We start from the raw sequence: 22,377 nt of genomic DNA, 5'->3' as shown, positions 1-22,377 counted from the left end.
AATATTGATGTTAAAATTTGGCATAAGACCTCCTTAAATAGGCCAGATGTGGTTATGTACATTAAGCTCAGCGTTTGGGAAGCAGAAGCTGGTAGATTTCTGTGAATTCAAGGCCAGTCTGAGGTATAAAGTGAGATCCATCCTACAAACAGAAAGAAAGAAAGGATGAAAGGAAGGAAGGAGGAAGGAAGGGAGGGAGGGAGGAAGAGAGGGAGGGAGGGAAGGAAGAGAAGGAGGGAGGGGAAGAAAGACGAAGAAAGAAATTCATTCCTAATTTGAGGTCTGTAGTGGTGTATGGTTGATTAAAGAACACTGGTTGCTCTTCCGGGACACTTGGGTTTGATTCGTAGCATGCACATGACAGCTCATAAACAATGTAACTCCAGTCCCACAGGATCCAATGTCATCTTCTGGCCTCCTCAGGCACAAGGTACATATGTGGTACACAAGCATACATGCAGGCAAAAACACTTTCAAGGATAAATAAAAATAAAAACTACTAAAAACAGAGCTTCACTACAGAGAATCATTCAGTTGGTCTGGCCTAACTGTTTGAGAGGTATCATTGTGGGTTTTTCAAGTTAGAGTCCCTGGTTTCTGGGGCATTGTGTGCCTTTCAAATCCTGAGAAATAGAGGAAATCCTTCACCTAGTGAAGCTTTCAGACTGATTTGTGTTTTTTTTTTTTTTTTACTATGTTCCCTTAAAAATCAAGAAAGCATGGAAGGTAGACAGGACAATTGGTCTTACACATTAATACTGTGTACCCTGCATAGCTAGCAAACTGTGTGGGGAGGGGGTGGGCAATGGAAAGGTGTCTCTGCAGGTATCCAGGCAGGGATAAGAATGAAAGCCTGGTGCAGATTGACTTTATCAACATGGATCACCCTTTGGGAAGTTTAACAAGTGGTTTATTCCCAATGGATAATTTGGGGGAAAGTTTCCTGGTGTAATACAATTCCCATTGTACGAGGAAATGTTATAGGAGGCTGCCAGTTCGTTTTCCTCCTACAACAAGGAAGGGTAATTACATTGAAACTCAACTCAGGGTACATATCATTTCTTCCAAGAAGATAGTTTCTAGAGATACGCTACCTATACTAGTTTAAGGGCCTAAGGGTCTGGCCTGGTGTCCTCATACGTATAATGTAGAGATCATTTGAACTATTGGCCACCTCTGGTCCTGGTTGTGGGAGCTTGATATAGCCTGGCCCAACAGATAATACAGATCACCACTTCCAAGTCTCGGCTTTCTGGATAGAATAGGCTTTTCCTCTTTTCCATTGGAAAGACAATCCTTTGTGCTTAATATTCCTGGTTTCTCTAGAGATTTGTGGGCACACAGACCTTCCTGTTATGCTCCCAACAACAAATATCACTGTATCCTGGCACCTACAGTTGTATTGATCCTGGTAATTGTGTCTATACTCTGTTTCTGATGAGGGTATCAAAAATCTGATTGATCCCAATAAATTTGTCACAGTCTCAGTTTTGCTGTGGCCCATGATGAATTCCTTAGCTGGTCATACCAGGTAACATTGGCCCAGAAGCACAGCTGTTTACATTTTCCAAATGCATACTTTCCTTAAAAGCAGAACTAAAGCAAGGCATTGGAGTCATCTTTAAAAAAAAAATTAACTAAGAGAAAAATATGACCTGTGAATGCATGTTGAGGTCCTGACTTCCAGTATGTCTAAGTGTGACCATATTTGAAAATGGGATCTTTGCAAATGAAATAAAGCTAATACGTTATTGAACTCAAGCAATATGACTGGTATTCTAATTTTGAAATTTGAATTCTAGGTACACAGAGCACAGGAAGGATAAGAGCAGAGAGGAGCAGGAGACAACAAAGCAAGGAGAGATTTCAGCCAGAGTCAGAGGAAACACAGGCCTCCAAACCTGAGAGAAAAATCAAGACTAAGGAACCTAGGTTTTGGCAACTGTCCTAACAGGTCAACTAATACAAAGAATCAAATATATATTATAGCTCAGAAATCTAATTATATAAACAAATAGATATTCACTTTGTTAGAGCTAGAGGAATGAAAATGGAAGGGAAAAATAAGGTGAAAAAAGCAAAGAAGATTTAGTCATCTTTAACAGGTTAAAGACAAAAATATGACTGCACAGAATTCGGTTAGAAAGGAACAAGCATCTAAATGATAGATAGTATGGGCACACTTGAAGCTGAAAACAATTCCCGTTACCTCATTTCTCCTTCCTGAGTTCTGTAGGTGCTTTTATAAAATCCATGGAAGCTCTCAGAAAGGTTCGCAGCATAGTTGATGATAACTGTGTACAGGGGTCCAGCAAGGAGTGGTTGGGAAGCCAGCAGTGCAACTTGTTCGTGGGCTGGGTACTCCAGGACTCTCAGGGGTTCTTCAGACAGCCTATCTTCAGCTCCTCTCTTGAGGGTGGCCTTAGATATTCTCAGCTGGTGACTATGCATGATAATGGTGCTGGTGGGCTGACTGGCTCTGATTTCTACTTCTGTTGTTCCCCAGAAGGTCAGAGTGCTAAGGTTTGCATGGATCATGAGATCATAATGAATTGGAATGATATGCTCAGGAAGTCTCATGTTATTCCAAGGGAATGGGGCCCCATTACTTGCTTTTGGAGATGCTGTATCACTGCTCTGACACCAAGAGAAGGATGACACAGCTAAAAACATCAACAGTAAGGAAAGTAAAGAGGACATGTTTGTAAGTGGCCATTTGAGGAGCAAAGACACCATCTCCTTGCTCAAATTACCTAAAGGAACAATAAAAGAAAAATTTAGAGAAGAAAATTTAAAAGCCAGTAATATTAAAAGTTATGATAGAATGTCAAAATACATCAATCAAGAATTAACAGACACAGAGGAATCTTCCAAAAGTTTGAGATATTAAAAATTGCCTCCCTTGTGTAACTGGGAGAACTCTTCACTCTTTTGTTGTTCCTAAGCCTCACTGTGTGTCCACGGGTAGTGAAACTTGTCACATAAAGCAGGCTAGCCTTCCGAGTGCAGTGATCCTCCTGCCTCTGTCTCTGAATAATGGAACTGAAGCACAACTGGCTAGTAGCACTTTCAGACCCACTAGAAAGCATCACTTGACTTTGAAATTTTAACTGTATTTAAGTTCAATTAAAATAATAGAATAAAATAACAAAGTAATAGAACAAACTTTAATTAAAAAAAGAAGAAATATTAGATGGTCTACAGTAGCTCAATAAATGGACATCTGGGAATTAAACAGGTAAAGGCAGTCAGGCAAAGCTGCAGCAGAGTATGAGCAAAGCACCATCGCTCATTCAACCTCGGGTGGAGTCTTGTAGTAGTCTTCTGTCCTGGAGTCAGAATCCAGCTCTGCTGAAGTCTTGGCTACAGTGATGTCCTATAGACCCTATAACACGTCAGCAGCTTTGAAGCTGACTTGTCTGAACTGAAGTGGGTGTCCACAATACTAAGCAGGGCAAAGAAACATCAAGAAAATAAGCAGGAGGTGCAAGATAAAGAGAGATAAGGACACATGATAGAACACAGATTAATGAAAATACGAGTTAATTTAACTTATAAGAGCTAGTTAGGGGGTTGGAGAGATGACTCAGAGGTTACGAGCACTGACTGTTCCTTCAGAGGTCCTGAGTTCAATTTCCAGCCACCTCATGGTGGCTAGTAACCATCTGTGACGAGATTTAATGCCTCCTTCTGGTATGCAGGCAAAATGCAGACAGAGCTCTGTATTCACAATAAATACTCTTTTTTTAAGAAAAAGAGCTAGTTAGTAAAAAAAAAAAGCCTAAACTACAGGCTGAGTTTTTATAATTAATAAATCTCCATGTCATTATTTGTGAGTCGGGAGCCCAAAGAAAAATCCGACTAAGAAAGGATTCCTAAGAGACAAGCTTAAAGCAGGGCATAACAAGTACTGCATTTGAAGTAAGTGGCAGGGACCTTGAAACGCCATAGAGTTGTGGCAATAAACCTGGCTCCTGTGGTACCTCCACCAAGAGGTTGGAATCTCAGAAAGCTAAAGAATAGGCTGGGTCCAGCTGTCAAAGCCACAGCTTTAATCCTAGCCAGATTGCTTAGCAAATTAAAGACTCATGTGGTCAGAAAAAGAAAGAGATACACAGTAAAGAGAGACTCAAAGATGAAAAAAACCTTTAAATGCTTTACAGTGTGTTAAAAATATATTCAGGCTTTGGAGAAAAAACAAAAAGGTTAAAGTCCTTAAAATAAAAAAGAAAGAAAGAAAGTAGCTGGGTGTGGTAGCACACACCTTTAATCCCAATACTTGGGAGACAGAAGCAGGCAGACCTCTGTGAGTTCAAGGTATGGCAGCACACACCTTTAATCCCAGTAGCAGGGACAGGTGGATCTCTGTGAGTTCAAGGACAGCCTGGTCTACAGAGTGAGTTCCATGACAAAAAAACACAGTAACCCTGTCTCAAAAAGCCAAAAATTAAAAATAAAAGAAATAGATTTAAAATAAAGCCATGTAAAGATGGAAAACACACAGAGAATCTGGATATTGTAGTTATTATGTTCTCTTGGAATTGTTTGAATGCTTAGAAAGAAGCAACAGCTGCCAAAAATATTTGTTTATAAGTGCTACTGAATTCATCTAAGATATGTATTTTGAAAATACCTTGACTTCAAAATTGACGTCAAAAGGTATGTTACTTTGGAGAAGAGGTTTTGTTTTTGTTTCCACAGGAAATGAGAGGCTGAGGATTCATTCTGAGTTAAGAAAAATCAGGTTTGAACAAGAAAGAACACCTGCAAAAACTCTGAATGGCCAGATGTCTGAGTTCTACATCCAGAACAGATTCAAGACTGCTGCCTGAGGTGATCAAGTATCACATCCAATCATGACTTGATGATAATTCTAAATTTTCTTTAGGTCCCCATAAGATTATCAGCACCCCCAACCAACAGGAAGTAGCCTGGAAAACTAGGCCCACATTCCAAAACAAAAATGGACTATGGATATATTCCTTTATTTAGAATGTTGGTTACAAGTTGTTATGAATAATGGTCAGCAGAAAAGCTAAACAAAGGATATTAGATTCAGTGGTTTTGTTCCTTAAAAGGGGTGGTGGGGGGTTACTGTGGGACAATGGTCTGTAACCTGTCAATTATATTTTAATAAAACACTGTTTGGTCAATAGCCAGGCAGGAAGTAGAGGCAGGACAACCAGAAAGAAGTAGAGGTGGGTCAATGAGAACAGGAAAATTCTGGGAAGAAGGAAATCCTAGTCTGCAGTCATGACTCAGCCACAGAAGAAACAAGATGTGACTGCCTTGTCGAATAAGGTACCTAGCCACGTAGCTAACTCAAACAAGAATTATGGGCTAATGTAAGTTATAAGAATTAGTTAATAAGAAGCCTGAGCTAATGGGCCAATCAGTTTATAAATAAAAGAAAGAGCTAAAATTTGAAAGTTAAGTGAGAGAGCGATAATGCATCTATCTTTTCATCTTCCACAGGACCTAAAAGGATAACTTGCATATGAGAGGTGTTTCACTGTTAAAATTCTTTGGCTAATCCCCACCAATCTGAGATCATGTTCCAGTATGTTTAGATCTTTCCTTGAAAAGTGGCTGTTCTCAGCTAGGGTAAGTGTTCATTTCAAAATAGCATTTCATAGTCTGAATGATCTTCTAAGACTTGGCTTTATTAAACATCCTCTAAGAGTAACACATGGGGAATAAGCTCCCTAAAACAATAATTTATTCAATATATGCAACTGCTTCACTAACAATTAAAAAGAACAGAAGTCAAAGAGAAAATAAAAACTACTGACCTCTGATGAAGCACCACCAGCATTTCACACTTGTCATCTTGATCTAGTAGTTCATAATCATACACACACACACACACACACACACACACACACACACACGCACAAGTATGCATAGGCAGAAAGGACAATCTGGCTTTTAGTCTTTCTCTAAAAAGTAACCTTGGTGAGGTTACTTTAGTTCTTGTTTTATTTTCTTTATGTGTAAAATGAGCAATACCCCCCTCACAAGGTTGCTGTAAATATCAAAATAAACTTAAGTTTTTTCAATAATGGATAACACAAATATTTATTAAGAGCCTATGTATGGTCTTTGTAATTTCAAGAACACCGTAAATTACTTCCCTTTTTCATATGATGAAACTGAAAAATTGTTCATTGTTAACTTGTGGCAGGCTCTATCTCCTAAATTTAACTCAAGAGTGCCATTTTAGAAATCTTACTGAGCTGTCTGTGATGATTCTGACTTTTCGTGCTCCTCAAGGAAGTTAAATACAAGTGTTTGGATGATGTTCCATTTGTATTAGGGCAACCAATGCAAAATAAATGAACAATCAGGAACACAAGTGCTTCTTAACTTCACCCAGTATAATCCAAACAGTAAAGTTAACAAGCACTGGAAACAGCTCATCACTGCTGGCAAATTATTTCAATGTGGATTTAAATCCATGTGAGTATACTAGAATTTTTCTATTAGGTCCACCTTAAAAAGCTTCTAATTCAAGATATATTTCCACATCTGGGCAAGAAAGGAATGGAGGTGGGAGCTGTGACAACTATGGCCAATTTAATTATTTGCCATATACGGAACCAACAGTAATTCTGGCATAAAAAAAAAACAAAAACAAAAACAAAAAACAAACAAACAAAAAGTTTTCTTTCCAAAGCTGAGTTACCCAAAGAACTGTCATCAAAAGCTTAAGAAAGCTTTTGCTTCCTTGCTCCTTTCCTTCCTCTTATGAAATTAACTACTCCAGCAGCATACCTTGTGAGTGAAGCGCCCAGAAAAAGCAAGCACTCACTCTGCTCAAACACAACTTAGTCTCTACAAAGGTTAAGTAGTGACTCGGTGGTGGGGTTCGCCAGGGAGTACAGGAGTCCGAGGTAAGGAACTGGCCTTCAAGACATTCCATGCTCTCCTCTGAGCCCCCGTTCGTCTGAACACCCTCAAGGTGACCTCCAAGGCCTGAACCCCAGGTCCACCCCTCCCTCCCTGGTCGCCATTAGGCCTTAGTGGAGGGGGGCGGGGGAATGCAGCAGCGGGCCAGCCTCCAGCTGCGTCCGCGCGGAGAAGCGCGCTGCGAACCCCTGCACGCAACACACCGCGCCGGTCCTAGTCCCGCCCAGGAGAGCTATCCAGAGCCCTCCCGCAGCTGCCCGCAGCCCGGTACCCCACCGGCCCCGCGCACCCCTCGGCCTGGCCAAGACGCCTCACCTTCACTTCGGCCCGTCAACCTCGCTCTCCGACCGAAAGTGAAAGTGGAGCTGCGCAGAGGCAGCGAGGGCGCGAGGGGCCAAGGCAACCGGCAGGCGCGGGTTTTCCCCGACCGAGGCGCTAAAGGAGAGCGAGCCCAGGGTGCGTCCTGACCAGGGCTACCGCATGTCCGGGGCCCAAATTTAGGAACCCGGATTGGAAATGAATGCTTCAGGGCTGGCAGAACAATCAGCAGGGAGGCGCACCTCGCGGAACGCAAAGTGTTTTTTCCTGTGTGTCTTATGGTGTGTTTAGTTTGCGAACTTCAGTAGTGAAATGATCTCAGCAATGTGTAAAGTTGGTGCATTCAAACTGTTTTTTTCCTGCCAAGCCTGAAGGGACACCATTGGATGGAGAAGATGTTCATCATTTCCTTTCTGCAAGTGACTGATAGCCTTGTCCCGCCCCCCGAAAAAACCCGGAAGTCCCTTGTTGTGATTAGTCCCCGGAAGGACCCCATGGAGATTTTTTATTTTAATTTTTAATTGTCTTTTTTTCTGGAATCTGTTTTTTTTCCTGAAATAAATTTTGCTTCTGGTTTATTAGACTTTGGTGGTCTGTCCCCAACTTTACACAACCTCCGTGGACCAAACAAGACAGAAATCTCTTGAAAATACAGGAGGAAGTCACTGTCTCTGTGTGAACTGGGCAGGAAAGAACTGGCCAATGGGCAAGCAACAAGGTAACAGCACTGCTCGCTCACTTTGGCTTAGAGTTATGCGGTTACACTAACTGTGGTTTAGTTTTAAAGTATCAAAGAGCTATACAGAATAGGGTGTAAGAGTAGATTTGGCAGCACTAACTTATATTTCCAAACACTACCTGTGATTTTGAAAACGCTGATCTTCGAGTTGAGAATTAAAGTTTTAAGTTTAGTTATAGTGTCTATAAAATGAAAACTAAGGAAACTACCAAACTCAGTAATACTCAGAGGGAAAGAGAAAGGACACCTACCGATGCTAGAGGCCCCTAGTTCGTTTCCTGGCTGTGCAGACTCCCGAAATAATCACATAGAATCTAAATTATTTGAAACACTGCTTGGCCAATGACTCTAGCATATTCCTAGCTAGTTCTTACATATTAAATCAATCCATTTCTCCTATTTTATATTTTACCATGAGGCTCAGGGCCTGCCAGTAAGGCTCTAGCTTTGTAGTGTCTTTCTCCGCTGGCAGCTTCATGGTGTCTCTTGATTCCGCCTTTTTTTCTCAGCATTTAGTTTAGTTTTCCCCACCTTGCTCTACTTTGCCCTATCACAGGCCAATGCAGTTTCTTTATTAATCAATAGAATTACAGCATACAGAGGGAAATCCTTCATCATCACCTCCCCTTTTCTCTCTAAATGAAAAGCAAGGTTTTAATTTTAACATAGTAAAATTACATATAAAAACAGGTATCAAAAAAGAATTACAGTTACAATATTTATATGTACTATATTTTATTATAACTAGGGAAAACTATAATTATAACTATATATTCTTCAACTCCATCAAAGACTCCAGAAGGATATAATATTACCTAAGTAAACAACTTCTAAAACTCTAGAATTGACAAAGACATCCCGCTGCCAGGACAGTCACTCTGATTTTTTTCTGTATTGCTGGAGCATCCATTTCATCTTTAGCCTACAGGCTCATAGTATCCAGAAGACTTTTCCATGAAGGAGGAAATTTCAAAGACAGTTCCACCTATATTGGCAGTTTACAGTCACTTTCTTCTGTGTCCTACATAATGTCTGACAGACTCTTTCATGAAGCAGAAACCCGGAAGGACTGTCTCACCTTCTTTAGGAAGCTTCAGAAGTCATTTTTCTTGAACCCTGCATGTCCAGTTCATATAGGATAACATCAAGCAGTCCAGGCAAGAGCAGTTTCTTGCCCAAATGGATAACCAACTCCATGAGGAGCCTCTTCTGTGCCCATCATCCTCTTGAAGTAATTGGTCTTGCCAGGGGCAGATGTGACTCGTTGTCATGAAAAGTCCTAAATTTTTAGAACATTTTAAATGCTATATTCTGTAGGTCTCTGAAAGATTTGAAGAATACCTGTCTAACTGAAATCTATCTATCTATCTATCTATCTATCTATCTATCTATCTATCTATCTATCTATCTATAAAGCCTAACATCATGACTACAAGCTAGACTATTATAGATGACTATTAACCTGTATTTATTAATTATATATTACAGTTTTAAATGAGCTGTGCACACAATACCTCAATCAAGAGCAGAAATACACACATAACAGAATTGATCTTAAATTGATTCATACCAATACAAACGATTCTTCTCTATATCATACCCCTTTTTAAATGTAAACAAACATTTATAAACAATCATTTAGGGAGCTTGGGCATCATTCTCTTCAAACTGCCTCCACTTTTTGCTGAATGAAGTAACTTTTGGGAGTGTTCACAGTGACCTATCGGAGGGTCTTGGTCCATCAAACCACATTAGTCTGGAAGTAATCCATAGGTTATCATCTTCTCTGGAAACAAAATAAGAACCCATTTTCCAAAGTAACATAGCCTTAGACTTAAATTCTGAAATCAAGACACCTTTAAAAATTTATATGTTGGCTTAACTTAGCAACCCATACAATGAAATGCCTGTCCATACTTACCTTACCTCCTTCATAGTCAAAAAATTCAAAGAAAACACAATAATAAACATAATTCAGATTCTCTGTGTATATTCAATCTTTATGTGGCTTATTTTTCTTAATCTATTACTTTTTCTTCAAGTTTAATATTTATTTTATTATCTTTACTCCTTTAACCTATAACAGTCTGCACTCTTTTATATTACACTTACTGGATCTTTACTCTTTTTTTCTCTCTCCCAAGTCTATGTACATTTTTAAAACACACTGTATCTTGTTTAGAGGTCTTTTATGACTGAATCTGTCCTATTGTATATCTGAAATCCTTTTCTGTCCAGGAATGCTTCTTAAAATACTAAGCACTTCTTAAAAAGCTAAGTGTCAGCATGACTAGGAGTAAGGATGCTTTGCCTTTTGGCTCCACCCAGTTGAACATGGCAGAGGCATGGTCACTGCCTCTGTGTGCTGCACACACCACCCCAGTTCCAAGTATGCAACAGCTCTATGTTGAGCCATTAAGCAGTTTGTAATATGCTTTCTTACAAACCCTATTTAAATGTCCCTTGGCTGGACCTCCTGAAAGAGTCAGTGCCATCTGTGTTGACAAACAAGGATGCCACTGCTTTGAAACCACATGATTTTTATTGTTGTTGTTGTTTTGTTTTGTTTTTGCTACCACTGATTCAACAAGACCTTACTTAAAGGAACTGCAACATGCTTTCAGCAAGCAGAGCCCATCCGAAAAAAATGCAGCTAAACTTTGTTTATTAGTGTCTAGAATTCCTTTCCAAGCCCCACTCAGGTTTTAGGTGGATTTAGCTTGCACATGTTGGAGCACCAATCTGTTGTTAGAGGTCCCAGCAGCCCAGACTCTCCAAATAATCACACAGAAACTATATTATTTGAAACACTATTTGACCAATGACTCTAGCACATTCCTAGAAAGACTTTACATATTAAATCAACCCATTTCTATTATTTTATATTTTTACCACAAGGCTCAGGGTCTACTGGCAAGGTTCTGGCTGGCAGTTTATGTCTTTCTCCTCTGGCATCTCCATGGTGTCTCTTGACTCTGCATTCTTTCTACCAGCATTCAGTTCAGTTTTCACCACCTGGCTCTACTCTGCCCTATCACAGACCAATGCAGTCTCTTTATTAATCAATAGAAATCACAGCATACAAAGGGGAATCCCATATCCACCTACCAATGGAGAATAAGACCATTATCACAGTTTAAAGTCAGTTTTGAAACAAACTTTAAATACTGGGCAGGAGGATGGGCTGTGGCTTGGTTTATACCCATGTTCCTGGGAAATGGACAAAATCAAGTATGACAAGAGCTTAAAAAGGAAAACCCATAAATTTATTGCATTTCCAATCAGGTCCAATCAGGGGCAAGCATAAATCCAGACATATTTCCTGCCAACATACATCCCGCCCAAATATAACCAAGCATGTCCAATGCTGATGGGTCAAACAAACTTGTTTAGAGGACTAAAAATATGTGGCTTGTTATTGCTATGCCCATGTTGAAGAACCCCCAGTAAACCATGGAGCCAATTTCTGATGTAAACACACAAGGATCCTGGTTTGGCAAGCTTGAGCTCTGACCACAACTCTCCAACATACCAACACAGTGAATGGAGGAAGTCCTGCAGCAAACCCTGGGGATGGCAGGCTTTTCAAGGAAAAAAAATCACAAGTGGGGAGTTACATGCCTTGGCACATCAGGATTGGGCCAGAAGATATGGGATAAGGTGATCTTTTAAATCACTGGTCAAACTATAGGCACAAAACCACAGTTGACAGAATAGAAAATCTGCAAAAATGTCTGGACTGCTTTAAATTTTATTTACCTGTCTTCAAATTGTCTGCATCTAAGGCATTTGCTCAAATTTTGCTCCTGCAGCACATTCTCTGTGATACGGGATTCCCCTCTGTATGCTGTGAATCACTGTGGCCCTTGGATTTCAACATGCATGGTTCCCAATACTCCCATAGCAACAAGGGCCATGGACATCAACACAGACCCCAGCTGCAACAGGAATATGAAACCAGGCATGGCTCTCTGCAGAAGCTCTGGCTGGACATCATCATGGACCTGATGGCAGCACAGGCCATCCAGATTAGTGAGACCATGGCAGCAACATGGCCCTCAGATACCAACATGGTCCCAGGTAGTTAATAAAGAAGCTTCCTTTGGCCAATGGCTTAACAGAATATAGCCAGGGTGGAAAAGATATATAAAGAGAGTAGCTGGAGTCAGGGAGAAGTCATGGAGCCATTGCAGGAGACAGATGCAGACACAGGAGACAGACACTGGACGGAATCTTGCCAGTAGGTCACAACCTTGTGGCGATACACTATATATATATATATATATATATATATATATATATATATGTGTGTGTGTGTGTGTGTGTGTGTGTGTGTGTGTGTGTGTGTGTGTGTGTGAGAGAGAGAGAGAGAGAGAGAGAGAGAGAGAGAGAGAGAGATAGCAATACACTTTAGCTATTGGCCAAACAGTATTGCAAATAATATATTTTCTGTGTGATTATTTCATGTCTAAGTGACCTGGAAATGAAAAAGCAGTCTCTGCCTACATCTGTGTTTTGTTTTGCTTTGTTTTTTTCTGGAAGTGAAACAAAAACCAAAAAAAACATTCCCTCGCCATATAATAATCAAAACACAAAACATACAGAATAAAGAGAGAACATTAAGAGCTGCAAAGGAAAAAGGTCAAGTAACTTATAAATGTAAACCTATCAGAAATACACCTGACTTCTCTATGGAAACCATGAAAGCCAGAAGGTCTTGGATAGATGTGCTGCAGAAATTAAGAGACCATGGATACAACCCCAGACTACTATACCCAGCCAAGCTGTCATTCACCAAAATGGAGAAAACAAGATATTCCAGGATAAAAACAAATTTAAACAATACGTAGCCACAAACCCAGCCTTACAGAAAGTAATAGAAGGAAAATCACAACCCAAGGATCCCAACATTGCCCAAAATAACTCAGACATCTAAAAACCCTTCACCAGCACAACTCAAAGAAGGGAAACACACAAACTCTACCACCAAAATAAATAAATAAATAAATAAATAAATAAATAAATAAAAGTAATCGAGTTAACAACCACTGGTCATTAATAATACATGAACTAATAATTCATTAATAATCATTCAATTCATTCAATAATCATTCAATAATAATTCATTAATAATCAATGAACTAAATTTATCTATAGAAAGGCACCAATTAAGAGATTGGATGCGAAAACAGGATCCAACATTCTGCTGTTTACAAGAAACACACCTCAACTTCAAAGACAGATACTACATCAGAGTAAAGGGTTGTGAAAAGGTTTTTCAATCAAATGGTCCAAAGAAACAAGTGGGTACAGCCATATTAATATCTAACAAAATTGATTTCAAATTAAAATCAATCAGAAGAGATGGAGATAGACACTTTATACTCATAACAGGAACAAATCATCACGAGGAAGTCTCAATACTGAATATCTATGCCACTAATATAAACGCACCCACTGATGTAAAAGAAACATTAATTGAACTCAAGGCAGACATCAAACCCCACACTCTAATAGTGGGTGATTTCAACACTCCTCTCTCACTAATGGACAGTTCAATCAGACAGCAACCTAACAGAGAAATAAGAGAACTAACTGAGGTAATGAATCAAATGGACTTAACAGACATCTATAGAACATTCCACCCAAATAGGAAAGAATATACCTTTTTCTCAGCATCTCACGGAACCTTCTTGAAAATTGATCACATACTCAGTAACAAAGCAAACTTCCACAGATGCTAAAAAAAAAAAATATTAGTAACCACCTGTGTCTTATCGGATCACCATTGAATTAAGTTAGAATTTAACAATAATTCTACCCTGAGAAAGCCTACAAACTCATGAAAACTGAACAGTCAACTACTGATCCACCCCAGGGTCAGGGAAGAAATAAAGACAGAAATTAGAGTCTTCCTTGAATTCAACGAAAATAAAGACACAACATATGCAAACCTATGGGACACTATGAAAACAGTGCTAAGAGGAAAGTTCATAGCTCTAAGTGCCCACATTATAAAAACAGAGAAAGCTCACATTAGAGACTTAACAGCACAGCCGAAAGCTCTAGAGAAAAAAAGAAGCAGACTCACCCAGGAGGAGTAGAAGACTGAAAATAATAAAACTGGGGGCTAAAATCAACAAAATAGAAATGCAGAAAACAATTCAAAGAATCAATGAAACAAAGAGCTGGTTCTTTGAGAATATCAACAAGATTGACAAGCCCCTATCCAAACTAATCAAAAGGTGGGGAGAATGTGCAAATTAACAAGATCAGAAACGAAAAGGGGGACATAACAACAGACACTGAGGAAGTTCAGATAAGCATTAGGTCTTATTACAAAGTCCTATATGCCACATCGTTGGAAAATGTAAAAGAAATGGACTTGTTCTTAGATAAATACAATATACCAAAATTAAATCAGACCAGGTAAACAATTAAAATAGTCGTGAGGAAATGGAAGCTGTCATAAAAATCCTCCCTACCAAAAAAAGCCCAGGACCAGATGGTTTTAATACAGAATTTTACCAGAAAGTCCAGGCAGAGCTGATACCTTTACTCCTTAAGGTGTTTCACATAATAGAAACAGAAGCGTCACTGCCACTCTTGTTATGAAGCTACAGTTACCCTGATACCAAAACCACACAAAGACTCAACCACGATAGAGAATTACAGACCAATCTCACTCATGAACATCAATGCAAAACTTCTCAATAAAATACTGGCAAACCTAATCCAAGAACACATCAAAAAAATTATTACGATCAAGTAGGCTTCATCCCAGAGATACATGGCTGGTTCAACATACAAAAATCTATCAGTGTAATTTATCATGTAAAAAAAACTGAAAAAAACTATATGATTCTTTCCTTAGATGCTGAAAAAGTATTCGACAAAATTCAACACCCTTTTATGATAAAGTTCTTCGAGAGGGTAGGGATACAAGGATCATATCTAAATATAGTAAAAACAATATACAGCAAACCAACAACTAATATCAAATTAAATGAAGAGAAACTCAAAGCCATTCCACTAGAATCAGTAACACGACAAGGCTGTCCACTCTCACCATATCTCTTCAACAAAGGGCTTGAAGTTCTAGCAATAGCAATAAGACTATACAAGGAGATCAAGGGGATTCAAAATGGAAAGGAAGAAGTCAAACCTTCGTTTTTTGCAGATGATATGATAAAAATCATATCAAAAATTCTACCAAAGAACTCCTACAACTGATAAACATCTTTAGTAATGTGACAGGATACAAGATCAACTCCAAAAAATCAGTAGCCCTTCTATACACAAAGGGTAGAGAAGCAGAGAGGGAAATCTGAGAAACTTCACCTTTCACGATAGCCACAAATAGCATAAAGTATCTTGGGGTTACACTAACCAAGGAAGTGAAAGACCTGTTTGACAAGAACTTTAAGTCTTTAAAGAAAGAAATTGAAGAGGACACCAGAAAATGAAAGGATCTCCCATGCTCTTGGATGGGTAGGATCAACATAGTAAAAATGGCAGTTCTACCAAAGGCAATCTATAAATTCAATGCAATACCTATCAAAATCCCAACAAAATTCTTCACAGACCTTGAGAGAACAATAATCAACTTTGTATGGAAAAACAAAAAACCCAGGATAACCAAAACAATCCTATACAATTAAAGTACTTCCAGAGGCATTACCATCCTGACTTCAAACTCTATTACAGAGCTACAGTAATGAGAACAGCTTGGTATTGACATAAAAACAGAGACGATGACCAATGGAATCGAACAGTAGACCCAGATATTAGCCCACAAACCTATGAACACCTGATTTTTGACAAGGGAGCTAAAAGTATACAATGGAAGAAAGAAAGCATCTTCATAACTGGATGTCAACATGTAGAAGAATGAAAATAGATCCATATCTATCACCATGCATAAAACTCAAGTCCAAATGGATTAAAGACCTCAATATAAATCTGACCACACTGAACCTGATAAAAGAGAAAGTGGGAGGTAGTCTGCAACACATGGACACAGGAGACCACTTCCTACATATAACCCCAGTAGCACAGACATCAGGAGCAACAGTGAAGAAATGGGACCTCCTGAAACTGAGAAGCTTCTGTAAAGCAAAGGACACTGCCATTAAGACAAAAAGGTAACCTACTAAATGGGAGAAGATCTTCACCAACCACGCATCAGACAGAGGTCTCATCTCCAAAATATATAAAGAATTCAAGAAACTAGACTTTAAAATGCTAATTAACCCAATTAAAAAATGGGGCACTGAACTGAACAGAGAATTCTCAACAGAAGAAGTTCAAATGGCCAAGAGATACTTAAGGTCATGTTCAAATTCCTTAGCGATCAGGGAAATGCAAATCAAAACAATTTTGAGATACCATCTTACACCTGTCAGAATAGCTAAAATCAAAAACACCAATGATAGCCTATGCTGGAGAGGATGTGGAGCAGTGGGAACACTCATCCATTGCTGGTGGGAATGCAATCTTGTGCAACCACTTTGGAATTCAGTGTGGCGGTTTCTCAGGAAATTAGGAATCAACCTACCTCAGGATCCAGCAATTCTGGTCTTGGGAATATACCCAAGAGATGCCCAATTATGCAACAAAATCATTTGTTCAACTATGTTCATAGCAGCATTATTTGTAATTGCCAGAACCTGGAAACAACCAAGATGCCCCTCAGTGGAAGAATGAATAAAGAAAGTGTGGAACATATACACATTAGAGTATTACTCAGTGGTATAAAATAATGACATTTTGAATTTTGCATGCAAATGGATGGAAATAGAAAACACTATCCTGAGTGAGATAACCCAGACCCAAAAAGATGAATATGGATTGTATTCACTCATAAGTGAACTCTAGCCATAAACAAAGGATATTAAGCCTATAGTTGACAAGCCTAGAGAGAAGCCAAATAACAAGGTCAACCCAAAGAAAAACATCCACAGATCCTCTTTGAAATTGGAAGCAAACAAGATTTCAGGGAAAAAGTCAGGAGCATGGGAGTGGGGTTGGGAGAAAGGGAGAGGGGGAGAGAGAAGGGAAAAGGGAAAGACTGGAGAGTGCTTGGGGGAGTGGGAGGGTGGAGATGGAGGAAGGGAAAATATAGGAGCAGAGAAGAAGATATCTACATTAAGGAAGTCATTTTAGGGTTGGCAAGAGACTTGGCTCTAGAGGGGATCCCAGGGGTCCACGGGGATGTCCCCAGCTAGGTCCTTGGGCAGCAGAGCAGAGGGTGCCTGAACTGTCCTTGCCCCACTATCACACTGATGATTATCTCGAATATCACCATAGAGTCTTCATCTGGTGATGGATGGACATAGAGATAAAGTTCCTCATCAGAGCAATGGACTGAGTCCCCAAGGTCCAGTTGAAGAGCCAAAGGAGGGAGAAGATGAGCAAGAAAGTCTGGACTGCGAGGAGTTGGTCCACCCACTGAGACAGTGTGCCTGTTCTAATGGGAGCTCACCAAATCCAGCTGGACCCAGACTGAATGAGCATGCCATCAAACCGGACTCTGAATGTGTCTGAAAATTGGGACTGACTGAGAAGCCATTGATAAAGGCACTGGGGCTTGTTTGTATTGACTTTTTGGGACCCTAGTCTATTTGCCTATTTGGATGCAAAGCTTTCTAAGACTGGATGGGGGGTGGGGGACTTGGACTTCCCACAGGGCAGGGTTCACTGCCCTCTCTTAAGGAGGGACAGGGAGGGAGGAGGGTGAGTGGGGGAGCGAGAGGGGGATGGGAGGAGGGGAGAAAGTGTAAATATTTTAAATGGAAAAATAAAAAAAAAGGAAAATACATCCCTTAAGCACCCAGAGCTGATTTTCACACATTCTACATAGGTTAGGCGTAGTACTACTAACTGAACAGTCACAGTAGACTTGGGGAGGCTCCTTATTTTGTGGAGCTTTGACCTTCTCGATCGATCCTCATGGCAGAGAAAAGAAAGCCCGGAGAACTGCTAATCTTATCTTTTTTTTTTTTTTTTTTTTAAAGAACACTTCAATGCTGAATAATATACATCACTTCCCCTCCTGTTTTCTTGGCCAGAACAAGAAGTAGTTGTTGAAGAGTCCAGGAATAAAAATAGAGAAATGTAGATTCCAAAAATAAGAGTAAAAAACAATAAAGAAATACAAGTTGTAAGCCTAGGAGAAAGAAAGGAGGCTGTGAGCAGCTTTCTCTGCAGCTTAATGATTAACTATTAACAGTGGGTTGTTCTGCTTTACAACTAGCTGCTCTGGTTTACAATACTGAAGCATCCGTTTGCAAACTGAAAGTTAGCTCTGCAAACTGAGGGTTAGCCCTACGATAACTTCCCTGGCCACTCATGACCAGCAATTGATGTGAACTAACTTAACATTTAATGATGGGATGTATATGGCTTTTGACTTTTTGGTTTTACATTGTCCCATACCCTTCCCTGCTAAGCAAAAGTGATAGTATCAGGGGAGTGCATGACTTTGGTAAGTACTGTCGACAAGTACCAGAGAGAAACAATGAACTAAACACAAACACTAGTTTAACTGAAAAAAAAAAAATCTGTTAATGGACATTGTTTTAAAAAAAAGACAATTTATATCTGAGTTTTACCTCAAGATTGTAAAAATTCTTTTGTTTATTCCTAATACTTGCTTCTTGCTATGAAAAGGAAAAGTTCAAAAATTGGCTTTTCCCAGTCTTACAAGCCCATCTCTGTCTGTGGTCTCAGCAAGCTGATAAGCTTTTTATGCCCCAGGGAGATTTATGTTTTTAATTTTTAAATTTTGTTTTCTGGAATAAAATTTTCTTCTGGTTTACTTGACTTTGGTAGTCTGTCCTCAACTTTGGGTACCCACCATGGATCCAACAGTTATAAAAACTACCCATAGTCTTTATCATAAAGTGTAGCAGGACTGGTTGAGCCCATTCATGTTTGAGTCTTTTCACTGTACTTAGTGAACTAGAGAAGGTGTGTGTGTGTGTGTGTGTGTGTGTGTGTGTGTGTGTGTGTGTGTGTACAAGAGGCACCTCCTTAGCCTTGAGATGTTGAAACAGCTACAGATTTAGGGTAATACAGTGATCAGTTGTTGTTGGTTTTATCTTACCAATTATGAACGAGTAGTGTTCTTTTTTTTCTAATTTGTCACTTTTTCAAAAAAGTATTTTGTCAATTGATGCTAAAATTTGACTTTTTTCTATTATATCATTGCAAGCATTACTGCCATTTTAGTATTATTTCTACTGTCTTTTTGGATCTAAAGTCCTACTCAAAAGCATGAATTAGAGAAGAGGCGAAATAAGTAAGGCTGTTCTGGTAACAGGGATAACTTCATTTATCCATTCATCCTTTGCCTTCTGCTTCTGATGCCTCCTGCTGGATATGTGTGCAATTTTCTATAATGAGGAAACTGAGGGATTGAAGTGGTAGGTAACCTACTAAGGGTAGGTGCTCAAGCACCATTTCTGTCTGCCTAATGTCATACTCTCTGCCATGATGGTCATGAACTTATCCTCTGAAACTGTAAACTGCTAATAAACTTTATTCTGTAAGTTTCCTTGGTCATGGTGTCTTCACAGCAATAAAAAATTACCCAAAACAGCTGGATTTAGAATTGCCTTAGATACTAGCAAAATGCATCCTTAAGTGTGTCTTTAAGAGAGAATTGACTAAAGGTGGGAAAGTCTGTTCTCAATAGAGGTAGCACTATTCCATCAACTAAGTGGTGGTATGAGATCAATGCACATAAAATAGAAATAAATTTAAAAAGTATTTTTCTCTGTTATCTTAATAAGAGATAAAAGAAAAAAATGACAAGTGAGAACTCTGGAAAACAAGTAGGTTTAGCAGTGCAACTCTGAAAGCAGCCACACTGGGGAAGGAACTCTGGGAGGTATAGGTACATTCTCTCATTAATGAGATTGTCTTCAGGTGAGTCCTTCCTCCTTCAGAAACTTAGTCTCCTGACTAGGTGATTGACAGGCTCAGTTGGATTAGCTCCTAAAGGAGGTGGTAATAATAAGCAATGTTCTGATCTTTAAGATTAGAAGGCCATGTTTCCACAGTGTCTAGACATAGACCTCAGATCCCACTCTTTAGGCTAGGAGGAACTAACTTCTTCTTAAGAGCCCTCAACAAAGCCCTGAAAGCTCTACCTTTTCTTGTTGTGTTTTAAATCTTAAGGAGGGAAAAGCTGTTGCTTTCCTTCCTAGTGTGGTTAGGTAGGGACTAAAGCTAACTATGAGGGAGATGTCCATTTTCAATGGCCTCTAGACCAGCTAATGACTGTCTAGTTGCCTAAGACTCTAAGGACTGATTGCATGTTTTCTATTTCTTGTCCAGTCTCAAGCATCCATTCCATTTTACCTGCCAAGAGGAAATCAAGACATGTCTCTACTTCTTATAGTCTGACAGATCATGGGAAGCTTCTTTGTCCCTTTTCCCAGCCATTCCATATTCCTCTTCAGGTTTTTGTTTGTTTGTTTTGATTTTTTGATTTGTTTTGTTTTCACTCATTTCAACAAATAAAGAAATCATAATAACAATTGTATTTTCTTTAAATTTAAATTTCTTTCATTGTTAATGAGACTGAACACATCATGCACTGAACATGTGTTTATCAAAGATGATTTTGCTTTTATTTCTTCTTTTGAGGATTGTATGATTGTGTTTATGTTTGTTACCCATCTGTCTCGTGAGAAACTGAGGTAATTGATGTTTGGCTATATAAATATTATCCGTAATTCATTTAAAAAGGCAATTTTGTTTAAATGCAAAATATGGTTGTTGGTAAGGCTTTGCTGTTGCAAGTACATCTGGATGAGTCACATGACACTCATGATAATGTTACAACACTTGAAATTCACCGCCAACTCGGCACTTTAGTTTACTGTGTACATAGCCAGTCTGAACACATTAAGCTGATATCCAAGCTTTTGGGTTTGATAAAGTTCCCTCTGACACAGCAGTTATTAAAAAATGAGTTTTATCTTTAGGAGCAAGCAAAACATTAGCAGATTGAAAAGTTGTCTGTATTTTAAGGGAGTATCCTTATTTTACTTGAAATGTCTAAAAGGTAAATAGCCCAGGAATTAAGAGGCCAGTGGAGATAAGCACTAACTAAAGTAGTTTTGAAATAAAGATATAAAGAAATAAGATACCTGCATATATGTTACATTTAGCTTGGTGTTCTTGTGTGACTCCTAACAGTGGAAAGAGGGACTTTCTCTGACTCTTGTTGGCTTTTGGGACCTTATTCTTCATATTGGGTTGCCTTGTCCAGAATTAATACCTTACACCTTAAAGGAGGGTGCTTATTCTTACTTCAACTTGACATGCCAAGTTTTGTTAATATTCTGGTATGGGCGATCCTTCTATGTATGTGTTCTTTTTCTTGGTTAATGAATTAAGAAACTACTTTGAGCTATAGCAGAGCAGGGCAGGACAGAGCTATGCACGGAAAACTAAACAAAATGCTGGTAAAAAGAAGGTAGAATTAGGGAGAAGCCATTAAGCTGCCACCAGAGGCAGAAATGTTGGAAACTGGCCAGTAGGTCATGAGCTTCATGGTAAAATATAAAGTAATGAAAATGGGTTAAATTAAGAAGTAAAATCTAGCCAATAAAAAGTTAGAGCTAATAGGTCAAGCAGTGATTTAATTAATACAGTTTTTGTGTGGTTATTTCAGGAGTCTGGGTGGTTGGGAAACAAACATGGGTGTTGTCTGGGTTTCTGTCCTGCCTGGTTTCTGTCCTCCCACCAGGCCTCACAGCCATTTATACCCAAAGAAAATTACACAGAAGTCTCCATAAGTTATAAACTTATTGGCCCATTAGCTCAGGCTTCTTATTAACTCTTATAACTTACATTAGTCCATTATTCTAGTATATGTTAGCCACATGGCTTGGTATCTTTCTCAGTGGGGCAGGTCACATCTTCCTTCTTTGGTGTCTGGACAAGACTGGGGAGAAATGGTCTTCCTCCTTCCCAGAATTCTCCTGTTCTCATTGACCCACCTCTACTTCCTGTCTGGTTGTCCTGCCTATACTTCCTGCCTGGCTACTGACTAATCAACATTTATTTAAAATATAATTGACAGAATATAGACAATTGTCCCACACCACAAGCAGCCTCCTACTATATATTGGAGCCTAACATGGGGCTAGATACATCCATGTAACACCTAAAAGATTAAAAAGTAATTTTAGACACAGAAGAAAAGAGTTAAGCATGGCTTCTTGGTAATGAGCATTTTGCTGGTGGTGTGCCACAGCCCCTTTAAGAGAGGTCTTCCTGATTCCACAATAGCAGAAAAAAAGCCATGCCATTTTGAAATGGCAGCTTCCTGGGCTGTGCTTCAAGTAAAAACTCTGACAAGGTCTAGATATGGAACATTTAAATGTTTTTTGTTT

The 22,377-nt window shown here is 39.2% G+C and overlaps 1 protein-coding gene across 3 annotated transcripts in view; it reads right to left on the bottom strand.

The window, feature by feature from the left end:
• Nucleotides 1-7,354, bottom strand: part of Erap1 (endoplasmic reticulum aminopeptidase 1) — a 36,792-nt gene extending 29,438 nt beyond the window's left edge. The window contains exons 1-2 of one of the 3 annotated variants that reach the window (XM_048424626.3): nucleotides 7,225-7,354; nucleotides 2,210-2,753 (exon numbers count right to left, since the gene is read on the bottom strand). In XM_048424626.3, the coding sequence (XP_048280583.1) occupies nucleotides 2,210-2,736 (527 nt within the window). In that variant the 5' untranslated portion in view covers nucleotides 2,737-2,753; nucleotides 7,225-7,354. Of the gene's footprint in view, nucleotides 1-2,209; nucleotides 2,754-5,792; nucleotides 5,814-7,224 lie in introns of those variants that run through there. The other 2 variants (XM_048424621.3, XM_085676927.2) reach the window with 2 other exon arrangements.
• Between the last annotated feature and the right edge of the window lie 15,023 nt (nucleotides 7,355-22,377).

This window comes from Myodes glareolus, chromosome 15 (genome assembly GCF_982192425.1).
Source record: "Myodes glareolus chromosome 15, mMyoGla1.1, whole genome shotgun sequence".
Classification (NCBI taxonomy): domain Eukaryota; kingdom Metazoa; phylum Chordata; class Mammalia; order Rodentia; family Cricetidae; genus Myodes; species Myodes glareolus.
This window is presented reverse-complemented; position numbering and strand designations above follow the sequence as displayed.